This window comes from Lutjanus erythropterus, chromosome 19, assembly GCF_056507025.1.
Source record: "Lutjanus erythropterus isolate fLutEry1 chromosome 19, fLutEry1.hap2, whole genome shotgun sequence".
NCBI lineage: Eukaryota > Metazoa > Chordata > Actinopteri > Lutjaniformes > Lutjanidae > Lutjanus > Lutjanus erythropterus.
The window spans coordinates 7,023,436-7,048,092 of NC_139335.1; the positions used below are offsets into that span (position 1 = coordinate 7,023,436).

The window sequence follows — 24,657 nt, forward strand, 5'->3', positions numbered from 1 at the left end:
TTAAATCAGGAAACAACAAGAACATCATCAACTGACTCAAATCATTATCTGATGAACAGAAAGTGAAACCGCAATTTGTTACAACACTCCTCGGTGGAAAAAAACATTACTGTAACACATGAGCTGCTCTACCATGGTGCAATGTGTGTGTATGCTAATCAGTCATGTCCTTGTATGAAGTGCGCCCTGCACAGTGAGATGGGTCTCATTAGGCTCGTCTAATGGGTTTTAGTGTGTCTGTGGCGTGGGCTCCAGAACTTGGCGAGCTTCCTTGATGCGACTAAATTGGTGAGTCCGGTGTGCAGCGGCCGCTCTGCTCGTCAGGGACTAACGAGCCTTAACACAGCACATGTGCTCCTTCTCTTTCAGAGCACGTATGACCGCTGTCCTCTGGAGTTGGTCCGATGCATCAAACACATCCTCTACACGGAGCAGAGGCTCGTCAGAGAGGCCACCAATGTGAGTAGGATGCTGTAAAATGCATACGTAAGCCGACACCTGCACCGTTTGTCCACACGCAGACATCCCTGCTGAAATATAAAGTTGCATAAACAAACACCTGTGGCTTCCCCATGCATTATTCATCATTCATAGCCTACAAGCTACACTACATAATGGTGACTGATTCACAGATTGGGTAATTGGGTAACGGCGGCCCTTTTTTTCGTCCATTTATCCCCCCAAGGTCTGCAAATTATTATTAATGTGATACCTGCAGCCAGTCAAACCTTCTCAATCCCACTGTGAAATGGCCTTGTAAAAGTAAACCTTTCGTATTTCTCCACTGCAATATTGGTAAAAGGAAGGAAGTCAAAAATGGAAGTCAAATATTTCACGGTTTATTACAAGCACTGAGTTATAAAACCATAAAGCCAGCAGTGCGTAAAACATGTGACTCTCAGCAACTCCTGTGGTGAATTGATTTCCAGTCACTGCATGCCTTTTCTATTAGTGGAATGCATATTTGGACTGATTGAATTTCACCCTGTTAAGTTTGAACCTTTAGGCACCGTAGTGCCGTCGAACTGGCCACGCAGTCTGCTTGAGTTTGATAAGTAAATGCATTTCTTCCTTCTCTGTTTCCATCAGGCTTGTGGCTTGTGGCAATTTTACAGTCAAATAGCCCAAATGCCACACGCAGGGGTCAATGCATCAAGTCCAGCTTGGTTTCATATCTCTGCTCCAACCCCCACGGATAGCCTTTTCCCTTAACAACTACCATAAACAATCCAGTGACAGACAATATACAGGCCGTGTGGAAAGCCAACCTCACCAATTACAGTTCCCAAACCCGCCATCTCCTCTCTCTTGCTCTGTCTCGCTTTTTCACTTGACAGTCGAGCTCTCCGGTGGGTGGGATGATGGACAGCATGTCTCAGAAATACCAACAGATCAACCAAGCTTTTGAGGAGCTTCGCCTGCTGACCCAGGACACTGAGAATGATCTGCGCAAGCTCCAGCACAACCAGGAGTACTTTATCATCCAGTACCAGGAGAGCCTCCGCATCCAGGGTGAGACCAGAGAACTACTGCTGCTCTAAAGTAACACAAGGAGAAATGTTTGGACCAGGGTGAACAGATGAGAATGGGTGAAATACTGGACAGGGAGTTGGCGTAGGCGTGTCACGTCAGAAGGATTAAAATAGAATAATTTAGAGTATCAACATTTGTTAATAATATTATGAAGATCAGTTACAGATTCTGAGGATGATATAAAACACAGAGTCCTGGCACAAGGATGTTACAGTCATTTTAATCTTCTTTTCAGCTGCTAAGATTGTCATGAAGTTGTAGGAGCTCAAAAAGCACTTTTTTTGGTGCTTTTCACAAATTCCACACGCTGGAGTGGCTGCAGTCTCTGTCATCTGGTTTAAAACAGTTCGAATGACATCAACAATCTGTTATTTATGACAGTCTAATCCGTGCGATAGACAAGTGAAAATACATCAGTAAAGCTCAGACATATTTTGCAAAAATGAACTGGATGTCTACTATAGTCGACATAACTGATTTGATCAGTTAGTTGGTTGGTTATTATTTGGGACAAACGGGACAGGATATGAGACAACTGCTAGTAATTCAAGACTGTCGACACTGTTAAATCTTAAATGCAAAAGATGTGCTGGGACAAGTATTTAAAATGTGCAGAATTGTTGCTTTTCTGTTTTATTTCATTCCAGATGTAATACATTTTAAGTTTGTATTGTAAGTCAAACAAAACCTAGTCATTATTTCACTGTTTTTCATTTTTCTGAATCGTGTCAATTCAGTGATTAATTGATTAATTAAAGGAGCAACATGCACATCCAAAATTCGTACTGTAGTACAAAATAATGAGGTGGACCCATAGACGGTATATAGTCTGTGTTTGAAGTGAGTTGTTTACCCCCGCCCACTCCTCTTCAGACTTGAGGAAGTTCAGGCAGGCTGCAGGAACACTGCAGGAGGAGTCCACTGCTCTTAAAATACACACTCAGGAACAGTGACTGCCTGCCCTCTGCCTGCCAGACTCCATTAACATATTGCTCAATTTAGCTGCTAAAAACACCTACTCCTTATGAAAGATTGTTTTGATTTTTTATGACTCATAAACAGGTACTTACTCATTCTGCAAACATTCGGCATTAATTTGAACTGTAATCGAAGTGAAACGGGCAAATAAACACACAAGTTAGGGACTGGAATAGAGATTTCAAACATGGTGGCTGTAGCGTTGTTGTCCGAGAAGTGAGTATTTCAGTTTAGCTTGTTCCTTTAGTCTCTGATGACATGCTGTGGTCATGTTATGATTTACTACAGATTTCTCCTTTAAAAAATCGATCAAGAAATTAATCAATAAGTAAAAATGATCATGTTGAAGCCCTGAGTCATTTGGTGTGCAGCTCTGCTAAACTAGACTGTTTCTAGCTGAGAAGCTGAGGTGCTGCTTGAGTCAGATTTATCAAGGTTTTTATTCAGTGATCTGAATCTAATATATGTAATAGCTTTGAAATATGTGTGAAATTGTATAAAAGGGATCAAATAATGTGTAGACATACATTTCACAGACAACCAGCAGCAGATCAGTAATGGAAAACAAGCACGAGGTTCCATAACCCAGCAACCTTTACATATTTGTTGCATCATTCAGAAAACAACACCTCGCTCTTCTGACGTCTGTGTTATGCTACTGGAGCCTCTCCTGAGTAAATCATTATTCCTCTCGGGGATAATGTACAATATATGTGCACAGGTCAGTGATTTTTACCTCCTCTCTCTCTCTTTTCCTCCCTTTTTCTCTAACTCATCCCCACCCCTCCCCCAACTTGGATGACAACAATCCCACCCTTCCTCAGCTCAGCTGACCAGCCTGGCCACGCTTCCCCCTGCTGACCGACAGCTACGGGAGCCCACCCTCCTCAGCAAGAGAGCTACTGTGGAGGCATGGCTGACCAGAGAGGCCAACACACTACAGAAATACAGACTGGTAATGGACACGAACATGCACAAACACACACACACAACCTGAATGTACTGTATTTATGTGCAAGAATGCTTTAAAGGGACAGTTTACTCCAAAATCCAAAATACATATTAGTGCTACTTATCCTGTTTTGGTGTGAGTTGCCAAGTTTTGGAAATATCTGTCTAAAGATGTCTGCTTCCTCTCAAGTAGAATGGGACTAATTTGGGTCAGACCTCAGGTCAGCTCTGATGTTCTGCACAGATTATCTGATAATGTGAGGGGTTTACAGATCCAGTCTTCACCCCCGATGTGCTCTTCGAAACATCAAGGCCACCCCACTAATTTGGATGGATTACGTCAGTACAGATGTGAAAGAGAGATGTTGCCAGGCAACAGTAAACTTGTGGCCAACATTGGCTGTTGTCAGATATTGAAACTATTAAAATCTCACCTCCGGTTCTCACTGAAGCATGGACAAAACATGTTGGCTGCATCTCCCCAGCCATTTTCTCAACCAGACTTGTTTAACTTCTAGTTTCTTCTTCTTCTTAATATTGTTTAATTTATGTATTATTTCTCACTGCAAAGCATCACTACAGCAAGTGGTTCCACTATGTCTGTCTCAATTGTTTACATCTGCTTCCACATGAATTCACTAGATCCTGTAGTATGACATTATTTTCAAACTTTGTAGTGTGTGGGTGTTTGAGTGTTTGAGAGAGAAGAATCTTCTGAAGTTTATCCTGATGTGTTTGGTGCAGTATAATGCTTAAAAATACATAAATAAAATAATAAATAAATTAATAATAAATAAATAAAAAATTCAGCAATACTGTCTATTTCCAGAAGTCTTGACATGGTGACTCAAGATGATGCACAGACCTTGTTGTGAGCAGTTTCATGTAGGAACTACTTTCCTTTTACTATAAAGAAAGGAATTCCCATAGATTCTCCCGTAGAAAGAAAATAGTTCCTACATTAAACTGCTCATTATTAAGTCTGCGTGTTATCTTTAGTAACATGTCATGATTTCTGTAAAGAAACATTGCATTTTAAAATTTATTTTTTGCCACTTTGAGCATCACAAGTCAAGTACCCTTTAGTCCCATTATGTTTAAAAGAAGGGAGACGTCTCAACGACCAAAATCTCTAAAACTCACAAACAAAATTATGGTGAACTGTCCCTTTAATGTACTGTATTTATGTACAAGAGTGCTTCAAGTGTGTTTGCAAGTCAACCTCCACTGTTTTGCTTATGTGCAGGACCTGGCGGAGAAGCACCAGAAAACACTGCAGCTGTTGAGGAAGCAGCAGACCATCATTCTGGATGACGAGCTGATTCAGTGGAAGAGACGGCAACAGCTGGCAGGCAACGGGGGCCCGCCGGAGGGAGGCCTGGACATCCTGCAGTCCTGGTGAGTTCTCTTCCACCTCCCACCAACATCACAGCCGCTAGACTCCCTCACAAAGCAAAGGGTCACCGGTTTACAAGCCTTCAATTGACTACCGCTCGGTTTATTTCCAAAGTTTGTTGGCTGCTAATAAAAGAGACATAGGCAGGCCAATTTGACATGTCTCACTTTTTTTTCCCCTTATTTTCAGACCAGCTCTGTTGCCTTGGAAACTTCAGTCAGGGGTCTCATGTTTTGAACTGTCCTGATTTAATTTTAATTGATATTCTCCTGCTGGAGTAAATCATTCAGCAGTCTGCAGGCCTGGGGAGTAATGGATTAAACGTAACAGTTAATCTTATAGTCAATCCATTATCATGTGGTCTGGTGAAAAAAATGTTTTAGTGGTTGGAAATTTGGCCTTTATTTTGTCTTTAAATTAGAAAAAGTAAACATCAGTTCTGTCTTTCAGCTGTGAAAATGCTGTCATTACCCAAGAACAATTTTGAGAAACATTTTCAGGTGGGACCAAACATGAATGTTAGCTGTGCAGACAAACCGGTAAAGGTAGCTACACATAAATCCAGTTAGTTAGCTAACCTGTCAGTACTACCACTACTGCTGGTATTTTACTTAAACATATTTTTGGGATGCTGGTGACGAGGGTCCAGAAGCTCCAGAATAAGTTTGTGGCAGTTTGAAACATCATATTTGCAAAAAAAAAGTCAATATATTCAGTACTGAGGTAATCAAAAAGTAACAGAAAGTAATCAGGTTACTTTACTTTAATACTATGAGACTTGCATTAGGTTACTGACTAAATTTTTTAACAGGTAATTGATAATTGTACCGGAATACGTTTTTGAAGTGAACCTTTCCAACCCTGTCTGGAGTAAAATTTCCTACAAGCAATGCAGAAACATTATATCTCTGACCATGTCTATGGTTAGGACTAATTCTTGGCTTTGTGCGTTTTTCTGTGTGTGTGTGTCAGGTGTGAGAAGCTGGCAGAAACTATCTGGCAAAACAGGCAGCAGATTCGGAGGGCAGAGCACCTCAGACAACAGCTGCCGATCCCCGGCCCCATCGAAGAGCTCCTCAACGAACTCAACAGTACCATCACAGATATCATCTCAGCACTGGTCACCAGGTATGAAACGTCTAAAGGCTGAACCTTGACTCAAAAAGGGCTTGAATGTGGGTCAGTGAAGTTAGTAAGAGTTTATCTGCCCCGGCATGCACGCAAATGGATGAGTGTGTTATAGGCGTCACCCTTTCCTGCACTCAGTGTTGACCAATCAAGTCTTACATACACAACAACGTTGCTTTTGTGGTCAACAGAATGAGAGACATCATCTATTATTAATTAAATCCACATTAGTGAATCTACTGTATGAATGTGTGGGCACTGTTTGTACGCTTGTGGTCGTAGTACTTACCCTATAAGCAATAAGAAACATCTGCTAAAGTGAAGACATTTAAAGGACCAATGCGTAGGATTTAGTGGCATTCAACAGTGAGGTTTGTCCATTCTGGGCTACTGTAGAGACATAGAGGTTCCTTACCCTCTGTAGATGTAAACAGCTTATTCTAAAGTAATAAAAACACAATTCTTTTTTTCAGGTCATCATACCCCAGTGAAAACTTATGAATATTTTATTCTATTTCTGCTATATTCTGCCAATAAATCATCCAAACAGGACCTTTAACTTTATAGTCTTCTATAGCTTCAAGTAAAAGTTTTAAAACTTATTTTAGTCCTAGATTATTTGGGAACAATTGTGGTTAATGTGGTGAAAGCAAACACTCTTTGTGCAGCTACTTTGTCAGAAATACAACAGCAACTGATGAGCAACTGGTGTATCTGTTTACAGTGGTTAGGGAGCACAGCATGACCACTGTAGGGGGTGTGGCCTCGTGGCCAGCTAACCATGGGCAGCTGCTCTCAGACCGGGTCAGCAGAAAGACAGAGAGTTCGCTGGAGTTTTGACAGTCACTAGAAGCACATCTGTGATGAAGCAGTTTCTGTGTTTTAGCTAGCCGAGCTAATGCTAGCAGCTCAGAGAGGCTCTGGTGTGTCTATGGGGGAGTGTCAGTACAAAGCTTTAGCCCTGCTGTCTATCATGGGATCATCATTAAAGGAAAGCATGCAGTCTGGCGGCGCATTTACAACTGTCAAAAGCGCTATATTTAGAAAAAAATACTAAGTAGAGAGTTAGCAAAAACTAGTATAAACTCGATCAGCTAATATTTGAAAATGAAAGCTTTTTCACAGGTTCCCACATAAAGGCAAGAGGTTGGGAGAGATGAGCTGCATAAATCTGATTACATGGCTGTAACATTCTTTTTTTAAATATAAATTTCAGGATACACAACAGTCCCAAACGCTTGATTCTCTTTCATCATAGTAGAGTAATATAATTTAATTTACAGCTCAAAAAGCATGTTTAAGTGTGCAAGGCCTCTTCAAGGATTTTAGCTTTAAAGTTAGATTAGTTAGGGCTTTGGCTTTAACATCTTACATCATCCATCACCGTGTGAAACCCCTTAAGTACAGTATGAGACATGGACAGGAGGTGAGAAGAGGCCTGACCCCGTCAGTACAACAAGGTCATGTTCACTGGAGGGAAAGGAGACAAGAGAGAGAGACAGAGCTGGGACTGAATTCAAATGTGACCAGAAGCAAAGGATGGAAGTCGGATCCACCTTAAGAGATCTGCAGAGACAAAGAGCATGCAGTGTGTGAGAGATTAAAGGAAAGCAGGGGCACATGCAGCTTGTTTCAGTCCATTATTTTTGGCCCACAGGCACATCTGCCAGGGTCCTTTAGTCCACCAGCATCTCTGAACAGGAAGAAATCTGAAGTTTTTGACAGCTTCCTCTCCCACTTTCCTTGAAGATTGTCCCTGCAGGGACCCCTAACACATTGAGAAGCCATGTCTCTGTCACAACGATTCCTGATTGGCCACAGACAAGCCTGTGTCCCGACACTAATGCACTCCTATCACGCACAGTGCATGCACAGGTTATATGTTTCCTTAATAATATCCCCTAAATTCTCCTCTCAAGCTGTTGTGTTAATGTCTAAACAGAAAATCACACCCATGTCGTTAAAAGAAAGTATTTGTTGGCTGACTGAACAGTGGTTACATTCATGACCTTCCACTAGTGAGCATGGTTACAATTAAGGTAATTTTCAAAGGCTGATGTTCCCAAATCCACAGGTCACTGGAGTATAAAGGAACCCTGTTTTCTTTGTAAACAAACAGTTATTTTGCAAGAAACATTTCACACCAAACCATATTGTATGTATGCACGTAAACCTCATAAAACATTTGTGCAGTCTGTTTTAAGCATGCATTGTTTATATTCTTTGTTTACATCAGTTGCAGCCTTCTGCAGTCTTACTTAACATGAGCCATGTTTGAGATACAGTTTTATTTGGAATTGTATGCTGCATAATAACTAGCTACAATAAACGGTAAAAATGCATCCAAATAAGTCATTATTGTTATTTACAAGTACATTTGATGTGTTGTGTGCTAATGCTAATAATGATGGATTACATACAAACAAAACCTGAAGTGTTAGTGGTTTCTTTAAAAGATTGTTTTACATATTTTTGGCTAAAGTATATGAGATACGCAAAGAAAGGAAGGAGAAAAATATAGGAGATTACGTGCAGCAAAGCTCATGGGCTCGGTTTTCTCACTACATTATGTGCACTTTAAAGGATCAGTGTGTGGGATTCAGTGGCATCTCCATGTGAGGTTACAGGTTAAAACCAGCTGAATACAGCTCACCCTCCCCTTCCAAGCATGTAGGAGAACCTACGGTGGCTGGGGAGCATTCAAGAGGACACATCTAGCCACTGTTCTGGGCTATTGTAGAAACTTGGTTCAGCATGACATCCATGAAAGAGTACCTGCGTTCTAAGATAACAAAATGAACTAATGAACACATACATGTGGAAATTATTTCTGATATATTCTGCCAGTAAATCATAGTAAATCATATATAAATTATAATTAACATGACATTGTCATGTCATCTTTTTTTGTCTCCACAGCACCTTCATAATTGAGAAACAGCCTCCACAGGTGCTAAAAACCCAAACCAAGTTTGCCGCTACAGTGCGCCTCCTAGTTGGTGGGAAGTTGAACGTGCACATGAACCCTCCACAGGTCAAAGCCACCATCATTAGTGAACAGCAAGCCAAGGCCCTGCTGAAGAACGAGAACACAAGGAAGTAAGTCCAGTGTCCCCTTCACGTCACTGTGGATTAAATTGAGACAACACCAGAAACAGCTGACCTGTCCTAAGTACCGCCCCTTTTGGCACCTTGGTCATTTTTCTCCTTTCCTGTTTCCTTAGATATGCTCTGTGCTACACGCATTTATGCTGAAAAGAAAAGCAAATTTTGGGGACCTGTTAAACTGACATACAGGCCTACATTTGCCTGGATGAGTGTGGTTTTGCAGGATGTAGGAGTCACACACAATGATGTCTTCTCAGTATGGGCAAGATACTAGACTGATAACAGAATGCAAACCCCACATCTTAGTATATTTTTGTTGTTGGGCATAATTTAGTCCATCTTGTCATTATATTTTTGCACTATTTAGTTCAGGGGTGGAGCGAGTTATAAACCCATGTGAACTCAGCTAATCTCTTTGAAATGAGGCTGAGATTTAACTAATCTATTTTAAATCAACTGTATCAACAAAAGGAGCCAAAATCTGTGTATCTTCTTAAATTACTGATCACTTAAATATAAAAAATAATCTAATTTGAAGATACAGTATGGCATCTGAGATCTTCTATATGTTCAGTCCTGGAGTTAAGGCAAAGATTAGGTTAACAAACAACTTTTTATGTCATGTTTTTGCTAAAATTACTAGATCGACCTAAAGCAAGACGACAAGAGGCAAAAAAACAAGTTTTTAGGGGTCCCACTGGCAAATATGTAATCACATCTTAAGTTAGCTAATGTTAGGAAAACTGTTATCTAATTAGCTGGCCAGAATTTAGTTCTGTAGCGAAACTCTAGCTAATTAGCTAGCTAATCTAAATCAATCATTAGCTAAGTTAGATAGTTACATTTAAATTCTACTATTAGCAAAACACTGACTAGGTAGCTACCTAACTAGCTAGTTAGCATGTATTTTGTATACATGTGTGTATGTTGCTTTTCCAGGTCACACAGAAACATCTTGTAACCATCTTGAAAAAACTGGGTTTCTTTTGCAAATGATGCAGATGTCTCAAGGAGTTCAAGTTCATCGACAACACGCCATCCTGCTCTTTATTCTTCCGACACATTTTTCCAGTTTCCCTGCTTCCTTTAGTGGGGACACTGCAATGAGCTCCCATGGCGCCATTAACATAAGTAGTTGTAGTTTTCTACAGGGATTACAGAATCCCAGGATGAACTCTGGTCTAGTGTGTTCCCAGACCTCACCACAGAGACATGGCTGGAACTTGAACAATGCCTCAAAGGAATCTATGGTGTGGATGCAGAATCCACATTTAGCCTGTTCCACAGTCTCATTCCACATTCCTCTAGACTAATAGAAACCTTCCAAGACTGTAGGTCAGCCAGGCAGCCAGTGGTTAAACGGGTGAGCAATTCAACAGCTCAGCCATCATCTGCTGTTTCTCATCTAAGCCACTTGGTATGGCACCAAATCCGCAGGCCAGAGACATCTGTTTGGTGTTTTCTCATGTAGAGAAGATAGACGTGGTGGTAGTTAATTATATAGTAAATGCATATGAACATCATTCCTACACCCTGTGTGTTTTTCTCTCAGCTCCTGCCGTCCAAACGAGTGTCATTTTGTTTTAATTTGTTCTGGGAAGAACGCAGTTCTCAGCACTCGAGTGCGTCACAGCACATTACATTACAGCTAATTGACTCGCTCCTTGATTGTGTGTCTCCTTCAGTGACAGCAGTGGGGAAATTCTCAACAATAACTGTGTGATGGAGTACCACCAGACTACAGGCACTCTCAGCGCCCACTTCAGGAACATGGTGAGTGCTGGTGAAGTGAAGTATCCATGTTGAGTTAAATATCTTAATATCCACACGTCTATACTAGAGAGCAGCTCACTCATACATACAGCAGGAAGCTCTTGAGTGAAGCAAAATGTTGAGAAGCATCCAGAGTAACTGTGCAGTGAGGGTATAATAGTATGTATTGCACAAAGCTATACCATGGCTACGCAGCAGTGCTTTGATGGCAGCTCTGCGACACAGCGGCTTTGTGCTCCTCTTTTGTTGTTTAAAACAGCTTTTTCCCAAAAGCTGTGGCGCTATTAAACCCAGATATCTCCCCAGTCTGAAAAGACTGATGTGGTACCACTGATGTGGTGGTTTGTTTTTTTTTAATTTCTAAATTACTAGACCATAACTAAATTAAAATTTGCCAAATAAATTGGTTGAAATACTAAAAAATAGTCTGAGGCCCCTCTCACTCCTTACAAAAGGTGTAAAATGGTTTAGTCCGTCCCTGCGCTTGCCAGTCCCTCCAGGATTTTGCAGGTTTTTTAGGGAATGGTTGTGACCTAAATGATTTCACAGCAGCTTTTCATGATTATGTTGCAATGTTTATTGGCATCTTTTGCTAATTTTACCAAGAAACTCTTAGAATTAGAAAGAGTCTAACAAAATATGCTTATTTGAGAATGAAGACGTCCACAAAGAAGCAACATCTTTTTGGAGCTCAGACTTAGTCAAAATAGTGAACACAAAATTATGAAACATAAAAGTGCAGAGAGCACTGACAGACATTGAGTTGGTTTGGTCAAATTTCAAAAAAGCAGTGACGTCAGAAAAAATTTGCATTAAATGTTGCCATTGCAACGTTGCAGCTTTCTGGAGGGAAATCCTGACTATGATTCATCTGTAAGTGCAGCTAACTGATCCGAGTCACTGCCCACGCTGATGCTGAGTCACAGCTTTTTCTCAAAACAAAGGCGACAACATGATTTGAGCTAATATCAGCAGTTATTTTGTTTAGATTGAAGGCAGTGAGCCAGGAATTTAGTTTAAAGCATATTTACATTGTATAACATGTCAAAAAAAAAGTTGTCAAAAGATGCGTGCGTGCCACACCCATGCATCCTTTAACCTGCGGAGTATGTGCAGTATTTCTTTGCAAACCACACGTGTTTCAACACCCCAATGCACTCACACTTAACATTTGTCTCACCACACCTTATACAGCATTAGTTGTATTGTATTGTTAGTAGTATTTTGTACTTACATTACTTAGATTCTGTACTTTTTATTGCTGATATTTTGTCATTACTGTCTTATTTATTTTTTGTAAATATGCGTGAGTCTTTGGAGGATCAGTTCGCAGCCTCCCTCTTCATCATACATGTTGTAAGCAACAATCCCCAGAGGCTTCTATGGATTATTCATGTCAGGCCTGTAGTCCGACTCAAAGTGAATTATACATACATGCACGCACTGTATATATGATGTGTGCATTGTCAGCGCAACTGCGTAGGCAACATGTATCTGTATTACTTATTCCTACACATGTCATCTTTCCTGTAGTCCTTGAAGAGGATCAAACGATCGGACAGGCGAGGAGCAGAATCTGTCACAGAAGAGAAGTTCACCATCCTGTTCGAGTCCCAGTTTAGTGTTGGAGGCAATGAGCTTGTCTTTCAAGTGAAGGTAAGACTATGGAGACGGACAATGTGGAAGAAAAGGCTACGTTAGCCTTGACACACAAAGATACTGTACATTCATGTCCTTACAATAGGAGGAATCTCTTCATTCTTTAGCTTAAGTCATAAAACACAGAGCAAACACTCCTACACTGATGTGCTGCACTGTGACGCACAGTGCAGCACATCAGCCCAACCGCTCCTGCTCGTTCCCAGTCCTTCCCTCTTGTTGTTAAAAAAGATTTTACCATTAAAACAATAAAAATACTTTCAGGCTTCTGTTGTTTTGCAGCATATGCAGCATTTATTGTTACAGCACTCGTAGACTGATGGCCTTCCTTCTTTCTCTGAACAGACGTTATCACTTCCTGTAGTGGTGATAGTTCATGGTAGCCAAGACAATAACGCCACAGCGACTGTGTTATGGGACAACGCTTTCGCAGAGCCGGTGAGTAAATGTGACAACAAAAAAAAAAAAAAGAAATGATTAGATGATAAAACCTTCAATTAGCCCGTGTTTCACCTGCTTCGTAAACTTTGCAGTTTTATGAAGTTTTGTTCATCACATATTTAGCATCATTTATCCCAGTCAGAGACACATCCAAAACAACTTCTGTGCCAAACCCTTACTTGTCATGTCTTTGAACACAAAATAATTGTGTATTAATTGTGTTCTAATGTGCAGAGCTGAATTACCCATATGTATATGCTCTGAGTTGGTATTTAAAATACTAAATACCCATTATAGCCATAATCCAACAATAAGGCTTGTCTTGGCTTAAAGGTGCCACCTGTCCAGACTGAGTTGGGAAAAAGGAGTCTATCTTATTAAGGGCTCTGGTCTCAATCTACCCTCCCCCATCTCTTTAACCAAGTTTAAAGATAAACTGACTGAAGGTTTTATTAAAAAATGTTCCTGCTATAGTATATTATTATTGATACTTATTTTTGCATGCATTTGATCTCTTCTGTGATGCTGGACATTAGTCGTCTTTAGTGTACTGTTTGTCGTGTCCTGTCTTCTGTTTTTTATTGTGTAATTTTTTTTTTAATTGTGTAACGTTGCTGCCTTCTGAAAAAGAGATTTTAAGTCAGCTAGTTTTTACTTGTTTAAATACATAAATCCACACTAAATAATAAACAATTCTAAAAACGGACTAAGCACTTAAATGACAGATGTTCAATCTGCATTTGACAATGTTTGGTCAACTCTCCCTGCTTTCGCACAAATTTTACACAAAAATTAATTAATAATTATGATTTTTTTTATATTGCTGACATGTTTGTTTTAAACTACTCTTCTCTGTTATTGGAAACTGTAGGCCCACTGCAGATTGGTGTGCAGTGGGCCTATGAATAACTGTTTGTCATCACCAAGTAGATACTTTTCTGTATACTGTGTGTTTTGCTCATTTTCATCTGGATCAATTCATGAAAAAAAAAAAATGCTTCATCCTCGTGGAAGCAATGATGCAACACAAAAGTGCTGCTCCTCTGGAAATAGCTGTGTGTGCACTTGTTTATGTGCTCGTGTTTGCACATTTCATCCATGACTGTGTTTTTACATCCTGCTGCCGCATCGCTCGCCTCGATAAAGCTCATGTAAATCCTCCGCTGTCTCCTCCTCTGTCTGCAGGGACGGGTGCCTTTCCTCGTGCCAGATAAGGTGCTCTGGCCTCAGCTGTGTGACGCCATCAACATGAAGTACAAGGCTGAGGTCCAGAGTAACCGAGGCCTGTCTGAGGAGAACCTGGTCTTCCTGGCTCAGAAGGCTTTCAGCAGCTCCAGCAACAACCCCGACGACTACCGCAACATGACGATGACGTGGTCACAGTTTAACAGGGTCAGTGTCAGTCTCCGGCCCTGTGATTTTCTCCCTCTCCTTTCTCTCTGAATATAAAAACACAGCATATATAAAGAGCGGCTATTATTGGTGATAAAGGGATAGTTCAGATTATTTCAAGTGGGGTTGTATGATGTAATTATCATTAGCAGTGTATTAGTGACAATAGATGCTGGAAGCAGAGAAGACCACCAGCATGGAGGCTAAACAATGTACTGCTGTGGACAAGGTCAGCAACAAAAGATGGTTTAGCCATCTAAAAAAAAGACCACCCAAAAAATCAATATCAGTTTAAACGTATGTTATAGTTAAAATATTTTCACTGCTTTTTCGGATGGGAAACCGCCAAAACTGTTTGTGTTGTTGTGTGACTTAATCTGAACTAAAACACTGAAGTCACACAAAAACAAACTAACAGAAAGAGGCAGAGGTGAACCGGCAGCTCCTGTCTTCTTGGAAAGAGTGATATTTGGCAGTTTCCCATCAGAAAAGGCAGTGTGAGGCAAAGTAAAGCAGTGAAAATATTCTAAATATAGTGTACGCTTCAACTGATATTGATTTTTTTTAGATGGACCTTTTTTGAAGTGGCTAAAATACCTTTTGATGCAGACTCTGTCCACAGCAGTACATTACTTAGCTTCTGTGCTGGTCTTCCTCTCTGCTTCTCATAACTGGGGGTGTGCCAACTAGGGATTTCCGTGACAATTAAGTGAAAATTTAAGTTTAAATTTAAATGTAGACTAGTCGACAAGCATGTGGGTAAACAATATCATTTACCTGCAGCTAATGTTAGCACTGCATTAGCACATAAGCAGCCTGCTCTCCTTGCAGATTAATGTCCACATGTCTGTGCAGAATGCCTATATTCCAGTTTATTCAGACACAGCTTACATACAACCTTAGTTTAATTTTTGTTTTAGATCAAAATGCTGCCAAACTGCACTGTTTGTGAGGGAGAGGGGCTGCCTTCTGCTGCAGCTGCAGTGCATGCTAACTTAGAGACAAAATGGCGTTTTTTACGTAGATGAAATATATTATAAGTAGATTTACAGACTGCTATTTCAGGTGCCGTCTAGCCAGGTTGGTGACAATTAATCAACTAGATGACTAATTGCACACATCCTTTGTGTTGATCGGCATCTGCTGTGGGGAGTACCTCATACAATCCCACTTCAGATCATCTGAACTGTGCCTTTAATGTATGGATTTCCATACTTTAAGAGGGTTTTCTGATCCCTGCATTTTTAAAATGCCCGCAGGCCAACATCAGCGAGCCATTTCAGCCACATGCTCGCTCTCACTGCAGTGATCTACTATTGGTTATTCATACATAGAAAAATTTCATGCTCCATTTGCAGCGTCCCTACAGTCCTATTCTGTAGTTGACTTGATTGAGAACGCCTCATTGGTAGCCAGGTCTTCATCTTAATGGACCTGTTTGTCTACACAGTGAAAGGCTGGAGGCCTCATTTTCTGGCTCAAAGCAGCTGGTAATGGCAGAAAACGCACTCACATCCACCGCGCACCATGAGTCTCATTAGATTACAGGAACATCGAGTTTCAGCCACTTCACAGACGGGTGTATAAGCTACACACATGCACACAGTTTACCCTTCTCTGCTTTTTTCCCCTCTTTCTCACACACACGACATATACACAAAACAGCTGCACACTTGCTTGTTCTCTTTATTTATGGACTGAGAGGTCATTAGGGAATCTGAAAACCTTTTAAAAGATGTTCATGTCTGTGCGCTAAATCTTTTTTTTTCCCCAAAAAACCTTTCACTTGCAGGAAAGCTTGCCAGGGAGGAACTTCACATTTTGGCAGTGGTTTGATGGTGTGATGGAACTCACAAAAAAGCATCTAAAACCGCACTGGAATGATGGGTAAGGAAATCGCAGAGGCTTTTGTCAGTTTAAATCTTTGGCTGAAAAATGTGGCAGAACAGAAAAATGAAAGCACTGCCTCACTTTTTTTTTTTTTTTTTTCAATTTGACAGCCAGACGGCCTGTTCGGTGAAAGTAAAATTGTTTCCCTGTCCCCATTTTGTCACTCTTGAGAACTCAAGTAATAGTTCACTTTCCTGATTCTCCATGGTAACCTGGGGACCTGCTCTCGCCAGTAAACTAAGCACATAGCAATTTCAATGTCCTTTTTTTTTCTCCCCTTTTCTAGAGCCATATTGGGATTTGTGAACAAGCAGCAGGCTCAGGACATGCTGATGTCCAAACCCAACGGCACTTTCCTTCTGCGCTTTAGTGACTCTGAGATTGGAGGGATTACGATCGCCTGGGTGGCAGAAAATCCTAACAAAGCAGGTATGACATGCAGATGTGTGTCCTTTGCATTCATCTGCAGTGTGCCGCTAACAAAAATGGCAAGTGACAACCTGTGACCTTCACAGTTACGACCCCAAATTTGAAATTGCATAATTTTCTGACTTTCAAAACTCAGCATGAAGCAGAGCAGCAAAGACAGACACAAGAATCCTGTTATATGTTTGCTAAATTAAAGGTCCATTATGCAAATTTTGACCAATAGGAGGCAGAAAGACAAACTGTGTGTGAGGATAGTATCTTATGGTATTGATTCCTGAAGGACGGGGCGGCAAAAAGGGGAGTGTCCAAGGCTTTGTCTGCTGTGAGGCTGTCAAAATTAGATTTGCATGTTAACTAAAAGTCACAATTTATTTTAAAAAGTCTGTATACAAATAAAAAGATTTTAAAAACTATTTTGTCCTCAATCAAATAATAGTAAGTTATTATTCCTTTGGCAAGGATGTGTGCATGAAAAAATGTAACACTCATACTAGAAAAGAGGCATTTACCAAAGTTAGAGATAATAAGAAATTAAATTATAATTGATGTTAATTTTTGACAGTAAAGCTTTCGGTGTGTGGGTGAAGGGGGGGGGGGGGACCCCTGACACCACTAAGTGCAAACATGCTTTAATAATTGCTGTAATATTAGTGTTGTTGCTGATACTGTGGTGTGGGTGCTGTGTGTCTTCAGGTGAGAGGATGGTTTGGAACCTCATGCCCTACACAACCAAAGACTTCTCTATTCGCTCCCTGGCTGACCGCATCAGCGATCTCAATCACCTCCTGTTCCTCTACCCCGACAGACCGAAGGATGAGGTTTTCTCCAAATATTACACCCCACCACTCTGTAAGCAACCGTCTGTTTGCACAGGCTGCCGTTACTTTCAAAAACGTAACATCACGTTGAGCAGATGTCGATCGCTGCACTAAGCTGTCTCTCTCTCTCCCTGTGCTTGTTTCTTTTAAAGCCAAAGCAGTGGACGGCTATGTGAAGCCACAAATCAAACAAGTGGTGCCCGAGTAAGTATCAAGCTTCCTGTTCGTCCATTCCTGCTCTGTCTCCTGTCCGTCCACACATCAGTTTTTTTTCCCTCTGTGGCAACATTTAGAGTTAATCACTAAATACTGGAGCCTGAATTCAGATCAGCTATTAGTTAGCTGTTACAGTTGGAGGAGGCCAATTAAGGATGGCCAGGGTTCCTGAGCGAGCTTGTCTTCCACTCATCATTAGAGTTAGGCTTGTTAGTTAGCAGACCCCGCTCCCTCGTCTCCACGGTTGGTTCACCCGCAATACAGAGAATTGCCATAATGATGCAGCGAGTCCTGGAAAACACGCTGAGGATAGTTGCTTAGGCAACTGCTGATCATAGACTCATAGGCTTTTATCTTGGGTTTGTGTGTGCGTGTGTGTGTGTGTGTGTGTACAGGTTTGCTACAGCCAATCCAGACCCAGCAAGTGGGAACCCAACATATATGGATCACGGCGCCTCCCCAGCACCTGTCAATCACCCTCACCCCTATGGCATATACCCGCCAATGTGAGTCAACAAGTCTTTTGACCATATGAGCTGCTGTGTGTGAGTGTGCTGTCTGAGGTGTGTATGCAAGGGCGGATATTTCCTTCCTGATATTTTTTTTAATTTCTAAACTGTGCCAGGAAACACCTTTGGCCCAGGCAAGAGTTCGCAACTTCAAACAGTTAAAAGAAATGTGTTAAAATCCTTCAGAATCTAAAACTGATAACACCTACTGACAACATAGATATAAAAATGTGTTATCGCAATCTATATCTATAATCTGTGTATTAAAAATGATCTTTTTTAATGAAAATGCTGTTCCTTTCGAATTGCGTCTCAGATTTCTGTCAACTCCATCAGATTTTCACAAGAACGTGATTTAATCACGCATTATAAAGGTGGAGCTTTACCCTGAGGACCCCTGTCTCACTTCCTGGTTTCAAAAAAGGCAGGAAGCACCGATAAGATCTCTATTTTTTTACAAACTCATTAATAATATTGCTATCAGATGAGTCCCAGCCGTAACACTCTGTAGCCCTTCTAAATCAAAGATAAATGAGAATTCTGATTTAAAAATGTGTATTTTGATTAGCATTAAAATCTCTGCAACATTAAAAAAATAAAATGGCTATTCACTATGACTGTGAAGTGAAATGAAAAAACAACTCCTTAAATCACATGGAAAAGTTGACTTCCACATTTAATAAAACATTTAATCACTAGGAGGTTGGCCACTCAATTATTTTTATATGCAGTAATTAGTAAAGCAAATCTGTTATTACAAAACAAAACAACAGATTGGTGTGTATTTCTCACTTTTGCCCTGGTGGTCTGAATAACTCACAAGATTTGTTGTTAGTGACGTAATCCATTTATTGAATATTTGGCTGTAAAAAGAGACCCGTGGCTGTAGGGAGAGAGCGGACCAAACCAATGTGAGGCATCGTGAAGGGGAAACAATCTTTCAAAACTTGGAAACACATTGTTTTGTGTCTGTAATTTGCACAGGTGCTTTGTCACAATACTGAATCTCATTAACCAACACTGACTAGACACCAACAGACAACAGCGGTTATACTGTATTTTAATTTTTTTAGCAAAATTATTGGACATGTCCCAGTTCTCTGCCCTTGTGAGTGTGTGAGTGTATGTGCTGTTTTTCTTGTTTTTTGGGTCATGTGCTGTCAGCTTGTTTGAGCTCTGGTTTGGCTCCGCTCTGTGTCTCGTGGCAGGAGCGACTCTATGCTGGACGGGGACGGAGACTTCGACCTGGACGACACCATGGACGTGGCGCGGCATGTGGAGGAGCTCCTCCGGCGGCCTGTAGAGAGCCAGTGGGGCGGCCAGCAGTCCTGACCCACGACCCTTCAACCCGTGGCGACACCAAACAAAACCCTGCCTCCCATCTTGCCCCACTCGCATTGACATTTCTCATGGTTTAATTCCATTCATTTCTCTTTTTTTCAGATAGCTAAATAATGTGAAATGTTAATAATGGTTGTGATTTTCTTTTCAGCATGAGAGCATGCATGTCAGTGACTTCTCTTAGTTTTATTTGTGTCCATAAGTGTTTGTAAAACAGACTAGGTATAATGCAAAACCTACAATGTTACAGTATTGTAAGGGAGTAAAGAAAAGGTAATGTTCATTCACATTGTGCATGCATTTCCAATTGATTTTGAACAATTCAAAAAAATGCTACTGTAAGAAGACATTTTAACAGTTGAATGTTTTTATTTTGTTATGTTTTCTTCTTTGTAAATGGGTTATCCGTATTTTGATAGTGACATTGAACTTGCCCTTTGACAAAAAAAGAAACTTTATTGCAGAGTTTTGCTTTTGCTCTTAACAACATTATCTGATTCAACGCTCTGCAGAGTCACAGTCAGTCTTTTTTTTTTCCAATCGATATACACTAACCTAAAGGCAGAGTGACGCTCTTTGCTCTCTGCAACTGACAGCACACGCATCAGCACACGGTACACGCGCGTGAGTGTACGATGCATTTGTTCTGATTTGTTCACCAGCCGAAACCCAGGACTGGGGGGTTTGTGCACCTCCCTCGCTCTCACAGGGCTATTTGTCTTCTGTTTGTACACAGAAATGCAAATCTAAGCATTTACCCAGCGCTGCCTGCTTGTCCTCTCAGGTCCCTCTGTTCCTCTCATCAACGCTACCTCGCATTATTCTACTGACAGTTCTTTGTTACTTTTGGTTCATGTTGTTTCTGCACCACATTCACACCGGTAGGTACGCTCGTTGGGTTTTTGTTCTTGTAATTTGTGTTAATATATGCGAAAAAAAACAAAAAATGACCCCCTGCTGCCCGAAAGCTAACTCTGTTGGCTGTTTTATGCTTGAAATTACTCACCTGAGGAAGGACGGTATGCCTGAATATTTCCCCTCTGCCTATCCGTCCACTTGTCCCTGTAGCTGTGTCATGACTGTGTGACAACATGAGCACACCAGCAGCTGAAGCTGCAGGGCGTAGTCATAGATGGATAGATGCAGGCCTTGAATGCTTGCACAGACTCACCAGCCGCTGGGCCACATTTAGTACTCAAGAATCTAGTGTTACGTCAGTCCATTTCTTTTGTCTGGCTTTTGTTTTTGGTCACGATTACAACTTCAATTCCAGAATAGTTGGGATGCGGTGTAAATTAACTTAAATAAAAACAGAATGCATTGATTTTCAAATCATTCTTTGACCTAAGTTGAAATGATTACAGTGCAAAGAGAAGACATTTAATGTTCAAACTGATTAACTTCTTGTAAATATACCCTCATTCTGAAATTGATGCCTGCAACATGTTCTGGGAGAAAGTTGTGGAACACTCAAAATGTTGCGGCATTTACAAGTGTGAGCTAAGACCCTACCCTACAAAGTGAAAGCCATTTGCTAAGATGTGTTCTGCTGTGTTCCAACAGTGTAAAAGAATTCAGGTACCAGACTGACCTGCCTGCAGTCCAGATCTGTCCCCTATTGAAAACGTGTGGTGCATTATGAAGGACAAATGGACTCTTGAGCACCTTATGCCGCATATCAAGCAGGAATGAGACAGTTTCACTTTCAAAACTTCAACAAATTAGTGTCCTCAGTTTCCAAGCGCTTGCTTACTGAGTGTTGTTAAACGAAAATGTGCTCTAACACAGAGATCAACTTGTCCCTGTCCCAACTTTTTTGGAAGTGTATGTTTACGGGAATCAAATTTGAACATTAAATGTATTTTCTTTGTACTGCATTCAGTTGAAGAGCGATTGAAAAGTCTTTGCAAATCATTGCGTTCTGTTTTTATTTACATTTTACACAACATCACAGCTTTCTTGGAATTGGGGTTGCACTTTTAATTGTGCATCCCATTTTTGCTGCTCGTAAAAGATAACCAGTACATAAGATACAACAGAAAAGGTTGAGACTATTACCCCACTCCCTTCTGTAACACACACACACACACACACACACACAACGCTGACTAGAAAATACTGTATGTCGTCCACAAAAGCCTCGCACCTCAGGAATGAATCGCTTTGCTTAGCTGATGTATAAGCCAAATAGAATATGATCTACAGTATGTATACAGAATATATGAATTTATTTTCTCTATCATAATTCTATTTTATTATTGTTTCTCTGGCACTCCCCGATTGAATGTAACCCCTTTGCATGACCCTGTCGAGGATTTACGTACAAATACCTCCTCAGTCTGAGCAGAAGTTTCAAGTCTTGTGTCACCAGAAGTCCCAGTTGAAAAAGGACACGGAGCAACTGGAAATCAGAGAAGAATTTACGATGATGTACTTTTGTGTTTGTCCGACAGACATTACAGTATTAAAGATATTCCCCTCGTCTGTCTTTTCGTTTCTTCCTCAAACATCTTTTGTATCTCGCTTTCCTTCCTGTTTTTGAAAAAAAAATCTCAAGCTACACAGACGGTCTTGTAATGCTACCCTTCATTACCATTATCTTATCATTTTTACGCTTTGTTCCACTGTAGACTGTGTATTTTTTGATGATGTAGATGGCGCTGTGTGCTGTTCGATGTATGTACCATGTTTGTGGTTTGGGTTTATCACTTGGAGGTTTTCCAAGAGAAACAGCTGTTGAGCTGAAAAAGAAGAAAATAAAGTTTTATAAATAATTTTAACTTTGAAGTTTTAGAAGATTTTGGTGTCACTACTAAATAAATGTGTGCAGTCAACGCCATCGATTTAATCCTCAAGCAGCAGAGCCAGAGAGGTGGCACGCCTGAGGCTCGACACAAATGTGCAGAGTTAATGTGTTGTGTGAAATTGCGTCATATGTGGTATGTGATGGAGGCCTGGCAACACCGACACTGACTGTAAAGGCACCACCGCGAGGATTTTGGATATCTCTGTCTATAATAAAGAAAATACTCTCAACAGTCATTAAAAACAATTTATATAAAATTAAATGTTATGTAAATCAGACTAAGAATGATATATGAAAAAGCCTCTCTGTAAAAAAACCCCCAAAAATCTCCAGAATACAGATAGTAATGAAACTTGTTGTATGTGATTGGCACTGAGGTGTAGTTTTTTGGCTCAGAGTATGAGGAAAATATAATTTTGAGAAAGATGCAAAACTTGTAAAACACTACAGGTGAGTGTAGTAAAATCATTTACTTTTCACGGTGAAACTCTCCCAGTTCATAACTTCCATTAAGTTACATTTTGGAGGCGAAACAGACCAAAATGTCAGAATTGACAAGTGCATGAAAAACTTTTCTTTTTTTTTTCTTTTTGGGCCTGTTGTGTCATGTCTCGCACTGCAACATGTTTCCCTTTGGTTGTCTCCCATGAGAAAGTCGCTCATTTTGAAGAGAAACTCTTCACCCCTCCCCCCGAAGACATTCCCAGTGATACTTGACGTGAGATGAATATGTTAAAATGTTTAACCTTAAAGGAACATACCGCCACAGTTAGATTTGTATCTCTCTATATCTCAAGTGCTTTCAGTCAGTTGTTTTCTACCATTTTTGTACAAAGAACAATCAACATCAACTTGCAGAATACACACAAGAATAGGTATATAATACATAGGAAGGTAGGTAGGTAGTTTCTTTAGTATTTTCAGGGTATTTTGACATTGCGACATTTGAGACTTTACACTCACTCCAAATCTAGATGAATAAGTTGCACTACGGGCCAGGGGAAAATATGCATTTTTGATTTTGGGGACTGTCCCTTTAAACTTTATATGTGGTTTAAAAAAGATAATGTTCATTCAAATGTTGCAACTCTAAAATATGCACATAAGAGAGGGTAAGTACAGAGTTTGAGTCATTTATTCCTGCTGAACACTTGCATTAAGTTCATTTGTTACTTTTTCTCATACTTGTATATTCTTATTTTCTTTTATTTTAACATGTTTTAAATAAAATCTAATCTTAATATGAAGCCAACTGGAAAAATAATAATAACGTTTTACTTTTTCTTTGTTTTTTAACCACATTCTTCAACTGCACTGCCCTTTGGCTGCAATAGTTTTTCACAACCTATAATAGCAGCACTCATCTTCACCCCCAAATGCTCCTAAATTGGCTCTATTCTGCCATCTGGTGGATATAAAAGCATAACAGAGTCCTTTGAGTGTGTTTATTTGAGCTGTAGTCTAAATGTCATTAACCTGCCCAGTGCCATGTCTGGAAAAGGTGATAAGAAAATCTCATTTGGGATGGAATTCAATAAAATGTGGCCATAATTGCTTAAATAATTTTTATTATCAGGTCATACCTGAAGAAATTCACTGGCTGCTTCTTTAAGAAAAAAACTAATTATTATGGTTAATTAGAATGAGCTGCAGAGTCGTTTTATTTAAATTATTTATACATTACCTGGAGGCTGCTGTGTCAGAGGCTGAAAATGTGTTCAGGTCTGTGAACAATAGTAATCTGGTGGAAGGTAGAGGTCAGCGGTGGGTTGTTGCTGGGATAATGAAGCTGTGTTCAGACACACACACAGACTTTAAAACAAATGCATGTGTGTGAGTACTGTGATTTAGATCTGAGGTGATTATAGACTCGTACAGGAAGGTCGTCCTGCAGCAGTGGGACTTTAAAACAATTTGCTTGTGAATTTATCTGTGACTGTTTATATCAAAATGAACATATTTCAAACCATATGGTAAAGTATAATACTGCCAAAGCAGGATTACACGTCACCTTTTCCTCAGGTAAATATAATATTTAATTCTAGGTTCATTTTGGTAATTTTTTAAGTTTATTTTTATACATGTTGTGGTGTTACAGAAAATGTTTTTACAGAAAAAACTGTGTTGACTATTGCTTTGCTCTTCAGATAATGAATGTGTCAGTTTCTGGGCACTCATAGTGACCAGTTAATCTAATTTTACTCTGAGTTTTGATGTAGATCAGGGGTTCTGTGGTCCAGAACTGACCTGTCCAATCTGGTCCACTGCATGACTTTGCAAAGTGAAAAA

The 24,657-nt window shown here is 40.2% G+C and overlaps 1 protein-coding gene across 2 annotated transcripts in view; it reads left to right on the plus strand.

The window, feature by feature from the left end:
* The window catches only part of stat5a (signal transducer and activator of transcription 5a), an 82,259-nt gene extending 62,041 nt beyond the window's left edge, over positions 1-20,218 (plus strand). For both annotated transcript variants that reach the window (XM_084745173.1, XM_084745174.1), the window contains 16 exons: positions 370-459; positions 1,338-1,512; positions 3,336-3,466; positions 4,709-4,860; positions 5,831-5,986; positions 8,906-9,085; positions 10,780-10,867; positions 12,401-12,523; positions 12,872-12,964; positions 14,153-14,359; positions 16,152-16,246; positions 16,536-16,678; positions 17,372-17,527; positions 17,649-17,700; positions 18,108-18,218; positions 19,430-20,218. In XM_084745173.1, coding sequence (XP_084601299.1) covers positions 370-459; positions 1,338-1,512; positions 3,336-3,466; positions 4,709-4,860; positions 5,831-5,986; positions 8,906-9,085; positions 10,780-10,867; positions 12,401-12,523; positions 12,872-12,964; positions 14,153-14,359; positions 16,152-16,246; positions 16,536-16,678; positions 17,372-17,527; positions 17,649-17,700; positions 18,108-18,218; positions 19,430-19,553 — 2,076 coding nt within the window. In that variant the 3' untranslated portion in view covers positions 19,554-20,218. The remainder of the gene's footprint in view (positions 1-369; positions 460-1,337; positions 1,513-3,335; positions 3,467-4,708; positions 4,861-5,830; positions 5,987-8,905; positions 9,086-10,779; positions 10,868-12,400; positions 12,524-12,871; positions 12,965-14,152; positions 14,360-16,151; positions 16,247-16,535; positions 16,679-17,371; positions 17,528-17,648; positions 17,701-18,107; positions 18,219-19,429) is intronic.
* Positions 20,219-24,657: the final 4,439 nt, after the last annotated feature.